At 46.2% G+C, this 20513-nt stretch overlaps 1 protein-coding gene across 2 annotated transcripts in view; it reads right to left on the bottom strand.

The window, feature by feature from the left end:
- Nucleotides 1-1511: 1511 nt before the first annotated feature.
- The window catches only part of PTPN14 (protein tyrosine phosphatase non-receptor type 14), a 179934-nt gene continuing 160932 nt past the window's right edge, over nt 1512-20513 (bottom strand). For both annotated transcript variants that reach the window (XM_030302030.1, XM_030302032.1), the window contains exons 17-19: nt 19142-19376; nt 15225-15388; nt 1512-9520 (exon numbers count right to left, since the gene is read on the bottom strand). In XM_030302030.1, coding sequence (XP_030157890.1) covers nt 9392-9520; nt 15225-15388; nt 19142-19376 — 528 coding nt within the window. In that variant the 3' untranslated portion in view covers nt 1512-9391. The remainder of the gene's footprint in view (nt 9521-15224; nt 15389-19141; nt 19377-20513) is intronic.

The raw sequence follows: 20513 nt of genomic DNA, 5'->3' as shown, positions 1-20513 counted from the left end.
CTTACGGCGGCGTGATTTATTGATTTATTTTCCTCTGCTGATCTGAAATGGTCCCATTATCATTCCCTTAAGATTTAGGTTTATTTCTGTATTCTTAATTATTGTGGCATCGCCACACTTTTAGTATCTATTAGGGCTAATCTTCTGTGTTCTCTTGAATTTTTCTGACCATTCTCCCACATTTAGCCCTCCGAAGTACTTGAGAATCCTTTGGCCAAGCCCTCTCTTGGCCTTCCCTCCTCCCTCACAAAGTGCTCTTCGATAGAACTGCGTTGGAGTGAACTGACCTCTCCATAACATGAGTCTCTCTACCCAAGAACGTGGGGAGTTTATCAATCCATCTGCTTTGCCTCAACACGGGTAGGCTTTGTTTAGACAGGTCCTACACATTGATCTTAATTCTTAGATGTTATGTTTTCGACAGCAGTTATGAATGAGCCCTTTTCTTCCATTGTGTTTCTTAACTTGTAAGTCAGACAGCATTTCCCCATTTATTTTTATTAAGGGAAGAGGTAAAATCACAAAATAGACCTGTTTGATCCTGCTTTTTGTCCTTTCATCGCAGATCTGTGTAGGTTTTCCTTATATTCATCTTTTGCTCTTGGGGGTTTCTTCTCTTTTAAAAAAATGTCCTTCTCCAGCTCCGTGCACAGCCTGGAGATAAACAGGTCTACTAGGGGTTACTGTTTTATCTCCACATTGTACGATAAGACCGCTTTTTCTGTTCGTTATCCAAAGAAAATGAGCTGAGTCCGTTTACTCATCCGCGGAAGAGAAAACAAATTACTGCTTGTTCCTCTTTTCTCCCCATTTGCTCGCCATCCCCTTTTCACCCCAGAGTGGCGCACCGTATTCTCACTTTTGCAGTGTGACATAAGCCGGGACCTCAGTGGGTCCAGGCTCCTTGTGTAGTGACAGGGTAGTAAATGAGTAACACAGAAGCGCGTATGTTGTCCCGTTACTTATCAAAGGTCTGTAAAGCATCCACCCTCTTCCCCAGGGGTTCTCACTGTGTGTGTCGATGGCAGCTGAGGGGCTGAAATAAGGGCCAGGCAGCCTTCTTTAAACCTAGACAGGAGCTGCTGATGACACTGAAGGACAAACCAAGGATGGGGGTGTCCCAGAGCAGCCCAGGGCCTGCGGTTTCCAAGTCGGCGGCTTGGGGTCTGAGGAAGTGACAGCTGCGGGCTGGGTCTTGGTGCTTGGTAAGGGTTATCGTGGCATTTGTGAGAAAGATCCCTTTCTAATGTAGCCTTCACTCCATCTGCCTGGTGATCACCCTTGTCAGGTTTGTTTGTTTTTTTTATAATAAGGACAACTTTGGAAATTTCAAACGATCGGGTTATACAGGAATGAAAAGTGGGTAGAAGTAAATGGGCTTTAACAGAGTGAAAATGCAGACTTTCCTAGGCAGTTTTGCCTAGGAAAATAATCCTACAAGTAAAGGATGTAGATGCTTTCAACTGATGTAAACATACACAGCACAGAAGACAGAAGATTCAACTGTTTTCTCTGGAAAAAAAAAAAAGGGTTTATTGTATATGTAAGTCAATAGATATCTTTTACAAAAAAAGGTTAGAATAAAGATCTCACATTTGTAAAGGCACATACGAAACATTTTACAGCAATCATAAGGGCTGTGAGAACATCAACAATACACAACTAGGACCATTCTCTAAAGACTTTATAAAAACAGATAGGAAACAGTGCAAAAAATACTGTCAAAAGTCAGTTTTATACACCTCATAATTGTGCACAAAACCGGCAAGCATCAGCTTATTTACTGATATAAAAAAAAGCAATATAGAAGAACATGCATAGTCTTACTTAAGGCTTTTAATATTATTAAATTGAGAGGGAGTCTCTTCCAAATGAGAGTTGACACGAATATTAAGAAATCACCCCCTGATGTAGGGAATGTCCGAGAAATTTCTCCCTCTCTCCCTTGCAACCACTGTAGCCAAGAGTCTGGACTTGAATGTTGCCAGGCAGCAAGCGGCTTCCAAGGGGAGAAGATACGCGTTCTTGGGATCCCCAGGCCCAACCTGGAATGTGTGCCTCACAGCAAAACACAGCTGGTTACCTTTCCAGGTCAGCTCACAACAGCCAGCCGCATCTGGCGGACACATCCCCACCTTTCAGCTCGGGTAGAAGTCCGAAGGCTTCCGTGGGCTGACCCAAGAGCTTGGGGGTCTGAGCCGGGGACTTGTCTGTACGTTGTTTCAAAATGAAACCTACTGAATGCCAATTGTTTTGAATGGCACCACCATTCACAATGTTTTATAAAACACAGACAAGGAAAGAAAGCCTCAAAATACTGAATTAAGGAACCCAACAGTAAGTCCAGTGAAACAAACTTAATTGGCCTGTTAGTCGATGTAACGCGAGTTACCTAAGGTTATACGTTTAAATCGTCATCTGCATATGTAAACCGTTTTCGTGTTTTTCCACGTAAGCATCCTCACGCCAAGTCGGCTGACCGCTGAAGGAACAAAGGACATACACCGGAAATCATCTCTGATGAAGAGTAACCTCACTTTTAAAAGGATATGGTGGATAGACTTTTGGGATTTCAAACGGCAAGAAAGTTGAGTCAAAGGAAATGGCAGTTAACATTTTTACAGTGTTCACGTGGGAAAACAAACAAACAAACAAAAAGCAGAGGCGCTGAATTATAGCTTTTGGCTCCCTGCTGAAGGCATTTATTAGCTAACACTGTCGCTGAGGGAGGTGCAAGGCCCCTGAGAAACACACACATGGCCAGGCATCCCCGAGCCAGGAGGCTCTGACAGCCTCCCTGACTCAAAGCAGGATTCCTGAGATTTGAGCAAAAGCAGGTCTCCCCTTCAAGGCACAAAAAGACCCCAACCCAATCTTTTCAGCTTTCTCCCGGACACCTTTTTGTCAGGGGAGAAGGCATCTGGGTTTCCCTGAAGGAGGGGGTTGGGGAGAAACGATCGGGGAAGGGACTGAGTGGATGAAGAGTGGACCCTGCCCCTCCCCAGGTAACTGAGAACTGATCACAACACGACCTGTCCAGGGGGTCCTGGCCAGCCCAGCCCTTGTCCCTATTTCACCAGATTCGGCCGGTCTGTGTGAAGAGGCCATGATGAAGGGACCCTGGGTCGGGAGGGGGAAGCCTGACACGTATTCATCTGACCACACACGTCGCTCTGCCAAACGCGGCCACTGGGAATGGGTGGAAGTCCACCTCGAAAGAAATCGGCAGTACCTGCTCTATGACCATTGATCACTGCTTCAAACGGGACCGATCATCGAAGCCATCTTCTCTTTCACTTCTTCTAGTACTGAGTGACCATGTCTACCACCAAGGGGGGGAAAGAGGTGGGGGAGGGCAGCTTCTTGGTTGCTGACAATTTTCTAGCTGTTTTCTCTCTGGTTCTTTCCATTTGCCAGATCTTATTCTTTCAAACTCTATAAGCGTTTTGAAATTAAAATGAAGATCTCCTAATTACATAATTTAGAGAGGCTTAAGAGAGCGGTTCTCCACGACCGGACTGAACTATTTTTGTAGCGGTTGTACTCAAAGGGTAGAGTAGGGAAAGAAAAGTGACAGCGGATCCATCAAACAAACGAACAGTAAGGAGAAGTCAGCACAGCCCTAAGTGAGGTGCTCTTGGAATGAAGAGGGTGACATCACAAAACAGTCCTGCGCATGCCCCACGATGAGACAAAGAGCCACTGCCATTGCTGTACGGACACCCTCCCTGTTTCTGTGCCCTGATTATAAACATGATGTGCTATAAACGGGAACCCCCTCTGATCGCAGGGGAGAGGAAATGACATGCCCGGAGCCCTGACTGCTAACTCAGGGGGGCTCAGTGGATGAGCAGAAGCCTCTGCTAAGGCTGCATGGGAAGGTGGGGCTGCCAGCACGTGACAGAAGACGACACTTTAGAGTGGCACGCCCAGACACACGTCAGAATCCATGACCTTCATCAAGCTCTACCACGGCACTGAGGGCAGTTTGAAACCACGAGCAAGGCGGAAACAGACCCCAACATCACAGCCCAGGCTTTCCTGGGGGTGCCCCCACGTCATTTCCATCCCTCCAGCCTTACAGGCAGGGAAGAAGAAAGCAGATGTTCCAGAGTTCAGAAAATTATTTGTGAACCAATAAATTTTTTTAACACCAACCAGAGGGCTGATCTAAAACATCCTCCTCTTCCTCTTCCTATTTATAACTCCTCTGGCCAAGCTTATGGCATTTTTAAAAAAGAATGATTCTGATGTCCCAAAGCACAACAGAAGAAACTGTGACTTTCTACGCAGAGGCTCGTCACAGCCAGGCTGCACGTCAGCTCTCGCCTTCCTGCCTTGTAACAAAATGTCCTTGAATTTATTTTTAAAATAGAAGGGCTGACCCGAGCTCTGAGCAGTCGGAACTGATACACATCCTCCCCCTCTTCCTGCACCAAACGACGATAAATGACCCGGTCTTATGAAATCGATTGATGCCAGATACTCAATGCCAGGCTCATGGACATTTTAATAGAGAACACTTATTTTGACCTTGCAGAAAAAGATGCAGCTATGTTAAGCTAGGAGATAAGAAAGGTAGTCAGCAGAATAAAAATGCTCACCCACCTGAGTTTATAACCCAAATGCACAATGTGCACAGGCAGGAGAAAGATTGGGTATTGGGCAAGGTGGCTATTGAGTTTTATAGGACCCTATGAATTACAGTGACTTTTGGGACGGCACATTTGGATTAGCAGAATTTGATTGGATATACCCTCACTTCTCTCCCAGGAATGATGCCGTTACTTTCAAAAGATGCATCACTAAGGTCTTTTGCCCCCAGATGTCTCAGAAGTTGAGGCAAAGACAAGAACCTTTTTTTTTTTTCTTGCACAGCATCTAAGGGAAGTGTCAAACATTTTAACATCTCAGAGATTTCCATTCTATAGGGCCAACTAAGATTATTTCCATCCTATAGGGCCAACTAATTTGTCATCCATAAAGCTGTAGGCCACTGGAAAATTTGTGCAGTGTCCATGGAAAACCCCAGTTTCTCCATCTGGAAGCAGTACTGGATGAGTCGTTACTTTGTTCATGAAAAGGAATCACCAAATAAGAGTATGATGAGTGTCTGATAAACTACACAGGAATACAAGGAAACAGAGCAGCAGAAGAGTCTTTGGTAAAGTGTGAGGAAGCTGAGTTCCCCATATAGTGCCACCTAAAGATCCCAACAGTGATCACTTGGTACTTCTGGAAATTTCCACCTCTAGGACCCCAACAGTTATTGCTAAAATGGAGGAGGAATGCGGAACAGATGAACACTAACCTGGGTCTGACCTGATCCCATCCCTTGTGTCTCAGCAACCTGGCACAAAGAATACCCCAACTCCCCCAACTTCAAAGTGATTGGCACATCTCCCCAAAAAGGAAGTCAATAGCTGTACCTTCGCCCCACTGGAAGTAGAGGAGTGAGATTAGAAAGCACCCTCTGCTTTCTGGCTGAGGACACCTTCAGGCCCACACACCATGTTCCATAACCACTGGGCTGAGGTCTGCGAACACAGATCGTACATCAAAAAAAGATGGCGGCTGAAAACCCACAGTGATATGCCCGACGGCCAGCCCTGTCTATGAGAATGCACTAACATCTAGGTGTACTAACATCTCTGCCTTCCCAGCCCCATGACGTGACCCATTCACTGAGTGAGGCAAAGCTCATTACAGCAAGGCAGCAGGTTCACAAAAAGAGCCAAGCTGCCCATTTCACATGCTTTCAGGTTCATTAGCACTTATTTGAAGAAATGACATATGGTGTGTTGGGACCCATCCTGTATTGGGAGAAGAAAAATATTGTGCATATTAGGTTGATTTTATGTGACTTGTCTGTCATTGTAACAAAAAATGCTCTAGCTATTGTCAATTTCATATGGTCAACCTGTATTTAAGCTGGAAAGATGAGAAAACTAGGCAGCTGGATAAAAATGCTGACCTCCCAAAGCCCCTGGAGTTTATAACTGAACCTCAAGAGCTAACAGCAAGCAAAATAAAAGTTAAATGAGTACGGGGGGAGCCAGGGGTCAAGTCCCACCAGAACCCAACAGAGCCCACAAAACCCCTCTAACCAGGCTGAAGGATGATGAAGGGGCCAGAGATGGCCAGGCATCTGTCTTAGGCAAACAGAGATTAGTAATGGAAAACAATTAGTTCTTTTTGTCGGTCTAGGATCACAAAGATTGCAAAAGTTAAATTCTCTCTATGTAAGCTCCTTGGAAGCGTATTCCTCAAAATATTCCATGTGGAGATGTTTTCACCTTTCCTGATCTTACCGTTCCCCCTCTAACTGTGAAGAGAAGCACAGTCCTCTTTCCTCTGCTATGAAGACATCAACGTTTGGCATCCCTCTCCAATGCAGCCAAATCCTCCTTTACCTCCTGTCCAGGGAAACAGGTGTGTGTAAATGTAAATGCTACCAAAGGTGGTGTCTCTTTAGAGCCCACGGGAACCGATAAGCTCAGCAGGCTGTGGCTAAGTTTTGCCGGCAGGCTCAGCTCAGCTTAAGGATGAAGACATCAGACTCAGCCCCCACCATCCAGGGACCACGTTAAACAAGGGCAGACCCAACACAGGGCCCACGTGCCCAAATGAGTACGGATCAAAGAAACAAAACATTTCAACTGGAAGACTTCAAAACCAGAGGCCCCAAAGTGTTGAATGGCTTTGCTGTGAGATGGCATCTCCTTTTTCCACCCTCCATTTTTAATTTTCTCTCTTCAAATCCAAACAGAAAAAAATAGACCCCGACAGCTCCAGCTTCAGACTTGATACATCATCAGGAACTCATTCCAAAAGCTCTAACTAGATAACTAATTTAATACACTTTGCTTCAAGGTTTATTCCTTGGCTTGCTTCCCAGATATAAAGCATCTCTGGGCAATTATTGTGCAGATGCCACTAGAAGGACTTTCACTGCCTGCTGCTAATTTCACAGGAGCTGTGCTGGCATTCGCTGGAGATGGGAAAAGGAATGCAAAATGTGCTACAGAACCCAAAACATTTGTTTTTAAAAGTGAAATATGTGGAGTAACTTTTAAGTGGTTTCCTTTGGGCTTCGATATAAACTTTGGCTAGGAAATTGGACAGCAAACCTCCTTCTGCCCTGCATTTTGTGCATTAGCAACTACTCCCGTGGCGGGTGGGTTGAAAGGCACCGCCCGTGTGATGAGCTCCAAGAGACACAGATCTATATGCTGCCCACGTGAGACTCAGTCTTAACAGAGCCCACGCTGGGGCCTAAGAGGCAAAAGAGAACTGCCGATGGTGTTTGTCAAATAAGCCAGGAACCGCAGACCAACTGTGAAAACACCCCTAACAGTAGACTAGCCCAAGGATGGGAAGTGTCTAAGGAAAGGCAACAGATAACGTCTTTGCTTGTTAACAGTGTAAGTTCCGAGCATCTCCTGGTGAGGGTGATGAGCTCTGTTCCACTGAAAATATAGGTCATACTCATGGTTTTGTTTTCCAGAACATACACCAAAATTCCAGAATCTACAGAGCTCAACTGAAGTTACCCTCCTTCACTGTTTCTTCAGACTCTGGACAACAAGAGGGGGCCCTCTCTCACCAGGACTCTCAGTCTAAACGAGAGAACCACCACCACCACCACCACACCTGGCCAGATGTGAAACTGAGTTGATTCCCATTCTGAACGAGTTCATCGGGAATCTGCTTCCGCACCCCTCTATTGGGGTGTGGTCACCGGACATCACACAGGCATGCTCTTTCTGGTTGATATGATACCACTCTTTCATCGCATTCTCAGCTCAGGAAAAACAAAGCAAAACAAAAAGTCAGCAGTGGAGGAAGGCACAGTGGAACAGCTACGAATGTCAAATCTAAGAACAGAACCACCGTTTAAACGTTGCATTCAAGAACTAGACAGTAGAGAGGAAAACTTCCTAAAATTCCGCTAGAGGAGAAACGTGTGGAATATGATTTGCTGTGTACTGACCTAAAAAATTCAGGACGGTGACTGACGTAGGCTCAGGAAGAGACAAACAGAAGGAAACTGCAAAGCAACTGGAGAGCGGGGCGTATGGAAAACGGGAGAGCAGTGAACAGGCTTTGTGCGAGACAAATCCCAGCATCTTTCATCAAGTAGCCAAATTTGGACCACGGGGTCCTGAGTGGGCTTAGTTCTGCTCTTGCAGGCCAAAGGCTGGGGCGACAGCAGCACAGTCAGAGAGGGGGGTCACACTCGGTGTGGTTCCTGGCCAGGGCCCTGCTACCTGGGTGCCAAACAGCTCCCATAAATCAGCTTTCCCAACTGTTCCCATGATAACGTTTCCAGTGACTTGGGGACTGATGGAAAGACAGAATGTACCCACCGCCTCGACCTGCAGGCCCCCGGCCAGCACACACATCCTATTTAAATAAGAAACGATATCAAGGGCTTGCCTGTCTCCTTTCTCTTCCCGCTCTGGTCCATCATCTCCTCTCAGTCCGGCAAGAGGCCTAGCTGCACAGATGGCCTGGCCCAGAGCCTCGAAGACCACCAGACTGGGGCCCACTGAGCAAACAGGGAACAGTAGCAAATACTGAGGTCGTGGTCCCCGGCAGGGCAACACAGGCTCCAGAGTTCAAAGGAAGGAGTGTTGAGGAGACACAACAGAGAGCTCCTCGTTCACCTGGGTGAGGGCCATCTGGTGAAAGGCAGCATTTCCTCTAGCTGCTCCTGTCTTTGACTCAAACTTGGGGAAAAAAGAGACAATGGAGGATGAAGGCAGAAAGGAAGAAGGAAGGCCACTGGCCATCAAGGTTCAGAAGCCCCAAAATATAAGGGAATAATATAAGGGAATAGTGGTGTGTGTGTGTGTGCGCGCGCGCGTGCATGTGCACGTGCGCGTGTGTGTTTCCTTCAGGGAAGGGCCTTGGCCCTTATCTTTATATTTTAGGACGAATTCATTTTCTTGCCATCTCTGATTTGAACGTGAGCTGAAATCAGGCTGATGAATTTCCGGCTTGGTTTCTAATCTGGCCACAGCTTCACTAGAGATGTGTTCCCTTATGCCTCTGTCCCCAAAACAATCCACCGGGCAACCTTCCCTGCTGCCATATTTACAATGCAGATCAGTCGAAATGTGGTTCAAACGAGAAGGACTATATTATCGTGAAAACATTATGCATTACGATGATTCACAAAAGTTATCCAAAAGGGAAAAAAAAATAAATTATCTCATATAAAATAACATAGGTTGTTGGGGAACAGTCCTGGCTCCCGCCTTCGGGGAGCCCATGACCTGCCTGCTCTGGCCACCCGCGCCCGGCTTGGGGGGGCAGATGTTGTCTGGAGGTGCATCCCCATCTGCAAGATGGAGCTGGGCCCCTCTTCCAGCAGCTGGGTCGGGGGCTAAATGAGTCTGGAGTTTTGGAGGAACTGGATGAGGACTTGGTAGACAAACTTGTACTGGGCGATGGTCTGGATCATGAACATCCTCTGCTCCCTGAGGAGCCTCAGCATTATGGGCACGTCCACCTTCTGCAAGAAAAGAGAAAAAGCACAAGGTCCTGGGTGAGGAGTGGCCCCTGGGTCCATCCCCATTCCCCCATCCAGGAAGCATTTGCTCACTGCCCATTTGTAGGTACAAGAGAAAGCAAAGGCTTGGCCCCTCTAGGTTCTTCCAATCAAAGACCGTACGCCAGCAGGAGATGCTGGTTGCCACGTGCCAGAGAAAACCCGGAGGCCAGAGTTATACCCGACCAGGGTTCTCCCCTCCACCAGAACTCAGGGGGGTAGGGTTTCAGACATCTCTGGGCCTCCATTTCTTTCTCTGTAAAATAAGAATACTGATGCTTTCCTCCAATGACAGTGTGGCCTTGCCCACGTCAGCAACGTTTCCTCAGCAATGACATGGGATGATAAATAGTACCCACCTCATGGGATCAAATGACGAAGTGCACATAAAGCATTTATTTTTTGTTTAAGTTTACTTATTTTCAGAGAGAGAGCAAGCAGGAGCAGGGGAGGGGCAGAGAGAGAGGAAAAGAGAGAGAATCCCAAGCAGGCTCCACACTGTCAGCACGGAGTTCGAGTGGGGCTCAAACTCACGAACCACAAGATCATGACCTGAGCCGAAACCAAGGTCCGGACGCTTAACTGACTGAGCCATCCAGGAGCCCCTGCACTGGCACATTCTGTGCTCTTCATGAAGACTACTTGTTATTATTAAATTAATGAAATGAGAATAATCACACTGTCCTGCTACCTTGCAGAATCGTGGTCATTATCAAGTGAGAGAATTTATGTGTAAACTTTCAGGTATCAAAGCACAATCTCTGAACACCAGTCATGTTGGTTGGTTGGTTGATTTGAGTTTTTATTCAGGTGGCCCTTCTGTTTTTAGTTCTACCTTCACACCCATTTTCAGAAATACTATCAATTCTTAAACGTTTAGGGTCTTCTCCTGGATAACTGGGTTGCTTCTCGGCTTTTCTTTTCGAAGTTTTTACTTACTTTGTTTTTAATGTTTATTTATTTATTTTGAGAGAGCCAGAGAGTGTGTAAGCAGGGGAGGGGCAGAGAGAGAGGGAGAGAGAGAGAGAATCCCAAGCAGGCTCCGCACTGTCAGCGCAGAGCCCGATGTGGGGCTCAAACTCACCAACTGTGAGATCGTAGCCTGAGCTGAATTCAAGAGTCCGACCCTTTAACCGACTGAGCCACCCAGGCACCCCTTTAAGTTTTTATTTAAAGTCCAGTAAGTTAACAAACAGTGTAATAGCAGCTTCAGGTGTATAATGTAGTGACTCAACACTTTCATACAAGCCGGTGCTCATCGTTGACAGTCCTATTTAGAGTGAAAGGTCTTCACTGAAAATACCTTGAATGTTAAATGAGACTGCCTATGTATAAATTCTTTGAGGACACAGAAGCGGCTTCAACAGAAGGGAATTAAGGTGGTGGGTCATTGGTGTTCGAGCAGACTAGAGCCTCTTCTGGGGCCTGCTCAGTCAAGCCACTCCCTTCCCTCTGGACCAGCCAGGGCAGAAGCATCATGGAGTCAGCAACGTTCTCATGGCCTCAGCACATGGCCCCCACTCTGGGAGCTCGCCACCAGGCAACGAGCACCCCCGAGAAGTCATCAAGGACTGAGCAACCATCAGAGGTGAAACAGTAAAAATTCAGCCGTATGTCTTTCCTTACTTTACTTTTACAAGGCAGTTCCACAATTTCTAAACCTTGTGTAGCTACAACACTTGCCATCCTTATTGGGTGCTCTTCTCCAAAAACAGTTAAATAAAGTGCACCATGGATTTAAAAGGGACAAAGTCAAGCCCCCAGTAATAAGGAAAAAGAAAAGGGCATGTGAATCCTCAAACTCCTAGTCAAAATATACAGCCCGCACCTTGAGCTTCTGATGGTTAACTGGTGGCTCTTTGCCTCCACGATACTCTAGTGTCACTGATACCATGACAGACAACCTAGAGCGGCTTGATAATGACCTTCTATAATAACATAATGCTTGATGAGCATTACTGAGCTGGGTGCTGAAGATACGAACATAGAAGATATAAGGACAGACTCCCCATCAAGGTTTTGACAGACAGGCGGAATCACACAGAAGAGCAGAGGCTCGGGTCAGGCTTCATCTGCCGAACCCCCAGCCTTCACACTTCCTGGCTGGGGGGCGCGGACACGTTCCTTCGTCTACTACTTCAGACTCTCTTGGTCCCACAAGGGAATGAGCGGGACCTCTCTCATAGGGTTACTGTGAAAGCTACTTCAGTAGTTGTAAGGCGCCTCAAGTGGTGCAGTCACATGATTAAATACAGGTTACTATTGCTGTAATATTGTCACTGTCGCCACTGTCATCACCACCCCCTCTGCCTCCACCATCATGATCATTCCCAACTCACTAGACTGTAAGACACAGCCCTAAAGACACTCTATCATCTGATAAGGGGCCGTTAGGAGACAAGACAAAGAAAGCTCCTCTGGAAATTGATCAAAGAGTCCTGGTTGCCTTGAAGATTCACCCCCCACAGTCTCTGCTGTCCCTTGTCCCTAACCCCAATCATGCAGCGGGTTGATGACTTGCTCAGTCTTGCCTAGAAGTCATTTCCTCGGCCCTGCTCGAAAGGATAACTTATTCAGAAAAGAAGCAAGATAAAACACCTCGTTATGTGGCTAGTGAGAACCTAACCTTTTATAATTAGCTACTCTAGGATAGAGAGCTAAACCCAGGGGGCGGGCAAGAGAGGCTACTGCAAGCCATAAAACTAGTGCTCTCTGAAAAAAAATACAGGCATTAAAATGTCAAGGTAACATTTAGTGACCAAAAGCAATGGGTCATGAAGACGTTTCTCAGAGAAGCCTGGAGAATACCCTCCCACCCTTACCTCACAGCTGCCTGAACTTACTGTGAGCATCTTTATCCCAGGGAAAAGAAAAGGCATTTCACTGACCAAATCAAAACTATGGATTACAGACTAACACATACAGTACGCTAAGTCCAGAAGCCATGGAAAGAACGCAGGAAGGTTTAGATAGGAGAAAAACAGAATACACAACTTCAGATTTATTTGTCAAAATCTTTGTTTAAAACAACAACAAAAGCTATGCATGTTCCCACTCTTCTCCCGAAATGAGGGTTTGAATCTTATGACCAGGCCTGAAGCAGAACAGAGAACTTTTTTCTCCCTAATCATCTACCAATGGCAATGATGGGAAATGGGCCAGATAAGGCTGGCTATATTTGTGCTAGGGGAAGGGAAGTGAAAAATATGAGTCATCTTGCTATCTTTGAATATCAATGGGAACAGAAGTCCTTTTTGGACTGACCGTGTTCCAGCAAAGAATGTTCTGGCGTGCAACTGGGCATTGAGGAAATCCACTATGTTTGGACACACTGTAGAGAGTTTAATCACCCTGAGCACTCACCAAGTCTATGCGAGGCCCTAATGGCCCAATCCCTCACTCTGCACCACACTGGCTCGGACATGTGCTCTTTGTGTTCTTCTGGGCCAATAACATCTGGTGACCAATGAGCCTTCTTGTCATCACATTACTGAGGCTCAGCTTTTGATGGGTCTCCAAGGAGCTCAGAACAGAACAATCTTTCATGTCAGACAAGATGGACAGAACAGCTTCTCAGGTTGAAAAGGAGCAGGGGGGAGCAGAGGAAGAGCTCACAGGGAATGGAGAACAGAAGGAGACCTCGGGGAAGGCAGTCAGGTAGCTAAGTGGGGGAGGGGATGACGATGAGGCCCTTCCTCCCCCTCTGGAGCCCACCAGTGCCTCCAGCGCAGCTTGGATATGCTCAGGCCATATGTACCCTGATTCCACTTCGTCTTTTTCCATCTTCCCAGCACTGAGTCGAGTTGGGACTCGATGGCAAGCTATTCAGTCTACTGGACCCTTCTAGAGACTTCTAGTAGTGGCAGGGAAGCTAACGATCAAGAAATCTCATGATGAGAGACAAAAGGGTAAAGACTCAAAGAAAATGACAAAATTCCTGTCGGGTACTCTCAGCTGACTCTGCGATGGGCATTTTGCTCATCAACGGAATGCCTGTCTGTTTTTGACAAAATAGGGCCCTTTTGGTATAACCCCTATTCTACTTTTTAGCACCACCTTCGTATATATGAATTCAAAGTTTCCAAAATTAACTTTCTACAGGCAGAGAGTTTACAAATCCTTTGAACGTGTTTAAACTTGGTATTTATTGTTTTCCTGGAAGTTTCCATGTAACAAACTTCGTGGGGCAATATTTTGTCTGATTTTCAAACCATGGATACTATGGAGTAAACGCATATATTATAGAAATTCTTTCACAGGACGTGCATTACAACCTTCCCTACTTTAAAAACGAATGAGCCACTTCAAAAATTTCTCTGATGCTCCAAGCTGTTTAATTTGGAAACGGAACAAGACGTGGTGACACTTGGCATCTGGTGGCACAGGAAAGAAGTCAGGGCCGGGAGGGAGAAGACCTCACTTCTCTCCTCCGCCCAGCGTTTCAGAGCCATGTGGCACTGGACAAGTCGCTGACTTCTTTCTGGGCCTCAGTTCCCTCATCTGTAAAACAGGAGGAGTGACGCGTGCCCGGTTCCTCTACACGGGGGCTCTGAAGACCCCAACTAAGAACAAAACCAAATAAGCGAAGGCCATTTCAAACCCCTAAAGCCCCATGTGAACAGAAGGCAGAAAAATTGTTCTTTAGCCTTTGGTTGCTGCTCGTCTCCTCTCCAGGAAACCACAAGCCCCTCTGTGTGACTTCCCGGGCTAGAACAGCGGCGGAATGCCGCACACCACGTGGGCGCAAGCTCGGCTGAGGCCCTGTTTTGGGGGTGGGGTGGGGTGGGGCGGGGCAGGGAAGAGCGAGGTGTCCAGCCTTGGCAAAGGCAGGTCATGTCTGTGTACTCAGATTATCTACCCTGGGGGTGCCTGGGTGGTTCAGTCTGTACGACTGTGACTTGTAAAGTCATCTGACCTACACGGTCTGTAAGAACAAGACGCAGTTCTTCCAAGTCACTGTTAAGCATCTGACTTTAGCTCAGGCCATGATCTTGCGGTTTGTGGGTTCGAGTCCCCGCATCGGGCTCTGCGCTGACAGTGCGGAGCCTGCTTGGGATTCTCTGTCTCCCTCTCTCTCTGCCCCTCCCCCCCCCACTCACACTTTCTCTCTCTCTCAAAATAAATAAATAAACTTAAAAAAATGATCTACCCTGCTCTGCTACATCACCAGTCTAGACAAGAAGGGACAGCCCTCATTAAATAAAACCTCCCTGTGAAGAATGAAAACCATTTGTCAAGTATACACATTTTCACATAGGATTTAGGCCAAAACACGTCCCAGGAATGCAAATCGCATCTAGACTACCTGCGACCAGATAACCCACCATGGAAAATTACCCACAATAAAACCAGACTGTCTATAAACCCCCACAGACTTCTGGAAGCAGATGCCAAGGTAGATCGTACTTTCTAAACGTTTCCTATCTCACACTTTCATCTTTTTTTCATTTTTTTCCGTGTTATCAGAGTGTCTACACAGAGCGGAGAAAGGCGAAAGATAAGAGAGGCTGTAAATGTCAGAGGCCAGCTAGGAATCGCGGATCTGGAAAACTCTTGTCAGAAGAGAGGAAATTAAGCACTGGAAACGAAAGGGCACAGGGGGAAGGTTTGGCTGCGGTGTAGATTTGTCCCCAAGGTGGAGTCTTCAGGAAAGCCTAGAATGACTCACTTCATTATGCTCCAGGCAGTAGATCATCAGCTCCGAAAGAATGACCACACCGGTCCGCCCCACCCCGGCGCTGCAGTGGACGATGATCGGAGGGTGCCGGTTCTTGGCGCCTTCCAGCATGCTGTTGGTATGGCGTCGGACAGACTGGATCTCCTCCAAGTAGGCTGCAAGACAAAATGCAAATCCTGTCACCGAAGTCCTACATGGCTTTGCATACAAGGGGGGGGGTGTAACTGATGGTGAATCTTTTTTTTTTTTTAGGTGACAATAATTTTCGGTTCTTACAAGACACTAATTATTTGGCTGGTACTCACTGTACAGTCCTGGATCCAGAAAGGACCAGCTGGGAGTCAATTAGTCCATGGGAGAATTTGTTCTTTAAATTAAATAGTTCTTTTTTAAAAATTAAATTCTGTTTTCCCCTCTGCAAATCCCAAAGTCCCCCAAGCAGATGATTCTCGACATTACTTACAGCAATTCCTACTATTAACAGACTGGGATCAGAACACCAGCTAGGTCCCCTTGAAACGCCCGCCTGTCAGAGCCAATTTCTGGTGGGAAGAACATCCATCTGCCCCTTCCTCCTTCCCCTCACTGGATGAGTGAATGTCAACCGAGGCCTGACTTTCATTTTTAGATTTAAAAATAGACTTTGGGGGTCCTGCTTTTCAGCTTGGATTCCATGTGGTTCTGGAAGTAGCTCAAGACGAACACTTCCCTTTCTGGAGGGAACATGTGTGTGGGGTAGAGGGGCCGTGCCTCCTCCCTCGCCCCTTCTGACAGCTGCCTAGCTCAGCAGGGCTGCACGGGGGTCTGTTCGCTACTCCAATCGGGCACAAATGAAAAATTACAGTAATGCAAGCCTTAATGACTTTTTTTTTCCCCCATGGTGATGGAAAAAAAAAAAAAAAAAAAGAGGAGAAGTATATAAATGTCATCCTCAAAGAGTCCAAGAACCAGAAGAAGTCAATTAGTCATACAGACTTCATAGGCGCTAGCTCAGGGGAAATACCATTGAAAGGTTCTTGATACTCAGAAAAATCTCCTCCCGATTCAGCATTCTGAAACAGGACCCGAAGAAGCACTCAAAGAGAAGTGAGTTCGAGCCATTCTGGTAATTTAAAAGCAACTGTTTACGTGCAATTGATATGCACTCCTATTTGCCTTTCTAACCTTATCCTATCGCAAAGTCATCCAAAGTCGTTTATCAAGACAAACTATGACCACCAGCAGCAGCAGCGGTGGTGGCAGCACCCAAAAAGCGGGAAGGCAATCTGAGATGACTGGACAGAGGTACTAACGTGAGCCAAATACCGTGCACGGAATTGTCACAAGTTTTCTGTAAGAGGGGAAAGGAATTAGGGGACTGTGCATTCTCTGACAAAAAAGGCAATGTTCGCGCTCAACGGAGAGGTTTTTCTTGTGCTAAATTTAAGAAGAGACGTAAAAGGAATATTGACCCGTGAGGCAGATGGAATTCCATAAAACAGAGAGACTGGATTTAAATGGATGCTCTCTCTAGCGATCACGTTAATTGAGTTCCTTAAGCCGTAACTCAGTGAGGACTTCTGCAGGCTGGAAGATAATTTGCCCAAAGTCCCCTGCATCCAGGGAATCGAATTTAAACACAGGTAAAATATCTTTTGAAATTCCTAAAAACCTGGAAAGCCAACATTTCCAAGACCCTCCTCAGCACACCGAGTTTCTTAGAAACGTAAATAAACTTACACAGTGTAAAAATGTTCTCTATGTTTTTCAGTAATTTAGATGGGCATTCCTTAAATTGGTTCTGATGGAAAAGATCGGACTATAATCTTAGCCACCTTATAAACTCAATCTTCTGTCAGAGCTGTTGGCCAATCATCAAACTGATCCACTCTGTTTCCATCTTCTTTTTATTTTCTTAAAGTTTATTTATTGATTCTGAGAGAGAGGGGGTGGGGGAGGGGCAGAGCGAGAAAGAGAAAGAGAGAATTCCAGGCAGGCTCCACACCGACTGAATGGAGCTTGATGTGGGGCTCAAACTCATGAACTGTGAGATCATGACCTGTGCCCAAGCCAGATGCCTATCCGACTAAGTCACCCAGGCGGCCACCCCCCTCCATTGTTTCTATTTTCTGCATTTTGGAGATAATTCTGGTAAATCAATTAGGAAAAGATTATCATGGAAAAAAAATAAAAAGAGCACTGTTATGAGGAAAGAAAGTTCTACAAAGGTCCCTGCCCACCTTATTAGTATTTTAAACTACAGTATAACCGTCTGACCTCAGGCCAAGCACGAACACTCTCTAGATCTTTCTTGCTCCAGATCCTGTGATTCCCATCACCCTTCTGCTCTCTGTCAGTGACCACCTTCCCAAGGACCACTGTCACTTCCCTGATGGGAAATTAAACACTTTCATCAGCGAATAAGTCTGCATCAGAAACTTCCCATTGGAACTTGTGAAATGGTACTTTTCGGTTCTTAAAAACCCAATTCTCTCTCTCTCTTCTCCTCTCCCCACGCCTCAATTCTAAATGAAAATCAAAATAAAATCAAGGGTTTGACCTTATCGAACATCCAGATGATGGTCCTATTGTCTTCCGCCAGCTGGAGAGTCAACAACATAGCAGGTAATAAATCTGCCGAGAACCCTAGGCCTAGCTGCGTGAGGAAGGAATGGGGTGTCTCCACAAGTGTAGGACAATTACACGAGACTGTGGAAAAGGAAGGGGGAACATTATAACCATCACCAAAAAGTAGATGACAGTGTCAGATCTCACCCCTGGACTGCCATCACTGGCTTGCCTTTCTCACGAGCGCCTTCAAAACAGAGACCCTCTCTTTTCTATGTTCTGAGAGCCTGATCCAGAGCCTAGAATGCAGTGGGCACACACCCAGTTTTTGGCTTTTCAAATAAAGTACTGCATATATTCTAGATCAGTCGGCTTCTAAGAAAATCATACTCTGAAAAATATATGTGAACTGATGAGTTCAAAACTGATACTTTGAAAAACAACAAGTTGATTTCTTTCTTTCTTTTTTTTTTTTAAGTTTACTTATTTTGAGAGAGAGAGAGAGAGAGAGAGAGAGAGAGAGAGAATACACTGGGGAGGGGCAGAGAGAAACCCAAGCAGGCTCCTTGATGTCAACACAGAGCCCAACATAGGGCTCAATCCCATGAACCATGAGATCATGACCTGAGCAGAGATCAAGAGTGGGGGGCTTAACCGACTGAGCAACCCAGGCGTCCCAAAAGTTGATTTCAATAACTCTTAGTATCTTCATCAGAGGTACAAGAAAGTACTCACTGAGATTCCAGCTATAGGGAAATGCGGGGTTTATGAAAAGCAAGCCTCCATGAAAAATAAAAAAATAAGTGTGTTTTACAGTGTTACGTAACCATTGGCACTATCCATTTCTAGGATTTTCTCATTGCCCCAAATAGAAAATTTGTACCCATCAAACAATAACTTCCTATTCCCTATTCCCCCTTCCCCTGGCCCCTGGTAACCTCTACTACACTTTCTACCTGTGTGAAGTTTTCTATTCTGGGCACCTCTCTAAAATGGAATCATACAACATGTGTCCCCTTGTGTCCAGTTTATTCTACTTAGCATAATGGTTTCAAGGTTCCGACATGTGACATATATCAGAGTAGTTACTTACTGGTGAGTACTCAAAGGTCTACATCAAGATAGAATGAATCAGTTTGCCACAGTTTCAGCTTATTTGCATAAAAGGTAAGGAGAATATGATAAATGACATGTATTATTCTTCTCTGTTCTACATACACCATATGAAGAAACATAAATTTCAATGACGTAATTAATACTTTTGCCACTTATGAGAAAGCATCCTCGCTTTCCCTTTCCCTTCCAACTGATCAGACCATTGAGGCAGTTGCTAAAGTTCTGACTGGGAAGAAAAAACTTACATAAAAATCCTTGGACATCCTCTGGGCAGCCATGGTCCGGCCAGTCAGTGTACTGCAAATGCCACACCGTCCTTTCCTGCCCCGACAAAAGGTGCTTGACCTTCAAGCCTGTGGTTGCATAGCAACCAGAATCCGTTCGGAACTTTGTGGTGACCTTGAACTTGCCGTAGGTGGCTGAGCTGTGCTTGGAACCCAGTTTGGGCCAGTATCGGTGGCTCTTGGTTCGTCCGCCTTCCTGAATCACACACAAAAGCAAAATCTCAAGTAAGTCAGGGGAAGCTCTTATCCTCTTAATCTTAAATCTGAGGACAGAGGAAATGTGACTAGCTCCTAGGTCAGTAACTCAGTGCACTGGGCAGTCTCTATCGCAGATTAGATCGTGCGCCCTAAGACCTAGCAGGATTCACAGTGGTACTTACGGCAAGGAAGTATTTAAAAGATGCACAACTGAGCTGCGGCCGAATGTGAGCGAGAAGAGCTGGTGCAGAGAGGGCAGAGGCAGGAATAAAATGGGGTCTGTTTTTTAAGGGTTGCACAGTTAAATCACTGGATTGGAGCGTGGATCAGATGGTGGCTCCGAAGGAAACCCGGGGCAGGAAGTGGGTGGGGACGGAACAGTGCTGGGCGCAGAGCTATGGAGGTCGAGGGCGAGCTGGGGTCCTGCTCTCTCGGGGAGCCCTGCAGGCTGGCCCGCTTACAAAGCCACGCATTTGTCGGGATGAGCACTGGCTGTCGTATGCAAGTGTTGAACCCCTGGCTTCTGCTCCTGAAACCAATACTACGCTACTACAAATTAAAAACAAACAAACAAAAAGCAACGCATCCTCGGAGGCTACAAACACTCCCACCCTGATTCATCTGGTTGAACTGAGTCTTAGATTTGAAGCACACATGCGTCTTCACTTACCAATCCTGTGCATGTACTTTTTACCTGAGGCTTTAATTGCTATTACTCCTGAGGGACTACACCGATTACAGATTCCAAGAGACTTTAAGCCTCTGGCTGCCACATAGATCACCAGACGTCGTGTCTGTAAGGCTGGCCCCTTCCGGTCACTCAGGTTTCAGCTCAGATGCAACCTCCTTAGAGGGGCCCTTGGTGGCACCCCCGCCCCCACTCCCACCCCTCTGTCCCATCACCTGTTCTATTTCCTTCATGGCAGTTACCCCTACTGAGCTTACTTTATTTGTTCATTTTTTTATTGTCCCTCCCACTAGAAAGGAAGCTCTCTGGGGACAGGGATCACACCTGTCTTGTTTGCCACCACACCCCTGAGTTCAGCACAGATGACACATTGCATTGAGTTGGATGAACCCCTTACAGTAATGCAATTCCAAAGGGGATAATACCATTCTAGAGATGTTTTTAAAG

This window comes from Lynx canadensis, chromosome F1 (assembly GCF_007474595.2).
Source record: "Lynx canadensis isolate LIC74 chromosome F1, mLynCan4.pri.v2, whole genome shotgun sequence".
Taxonomy (NCBI): Eukaryota; Metazoa; Chordata; class Mammalia; order Carnivora; family Felidae; genus Lynx; species Lynx canadensis.
The sequence above is the reverse complement of the archived record's forward strand: the minus strand, read 5'-3'. Positions and strand labels throughout refer to the sequence as shown.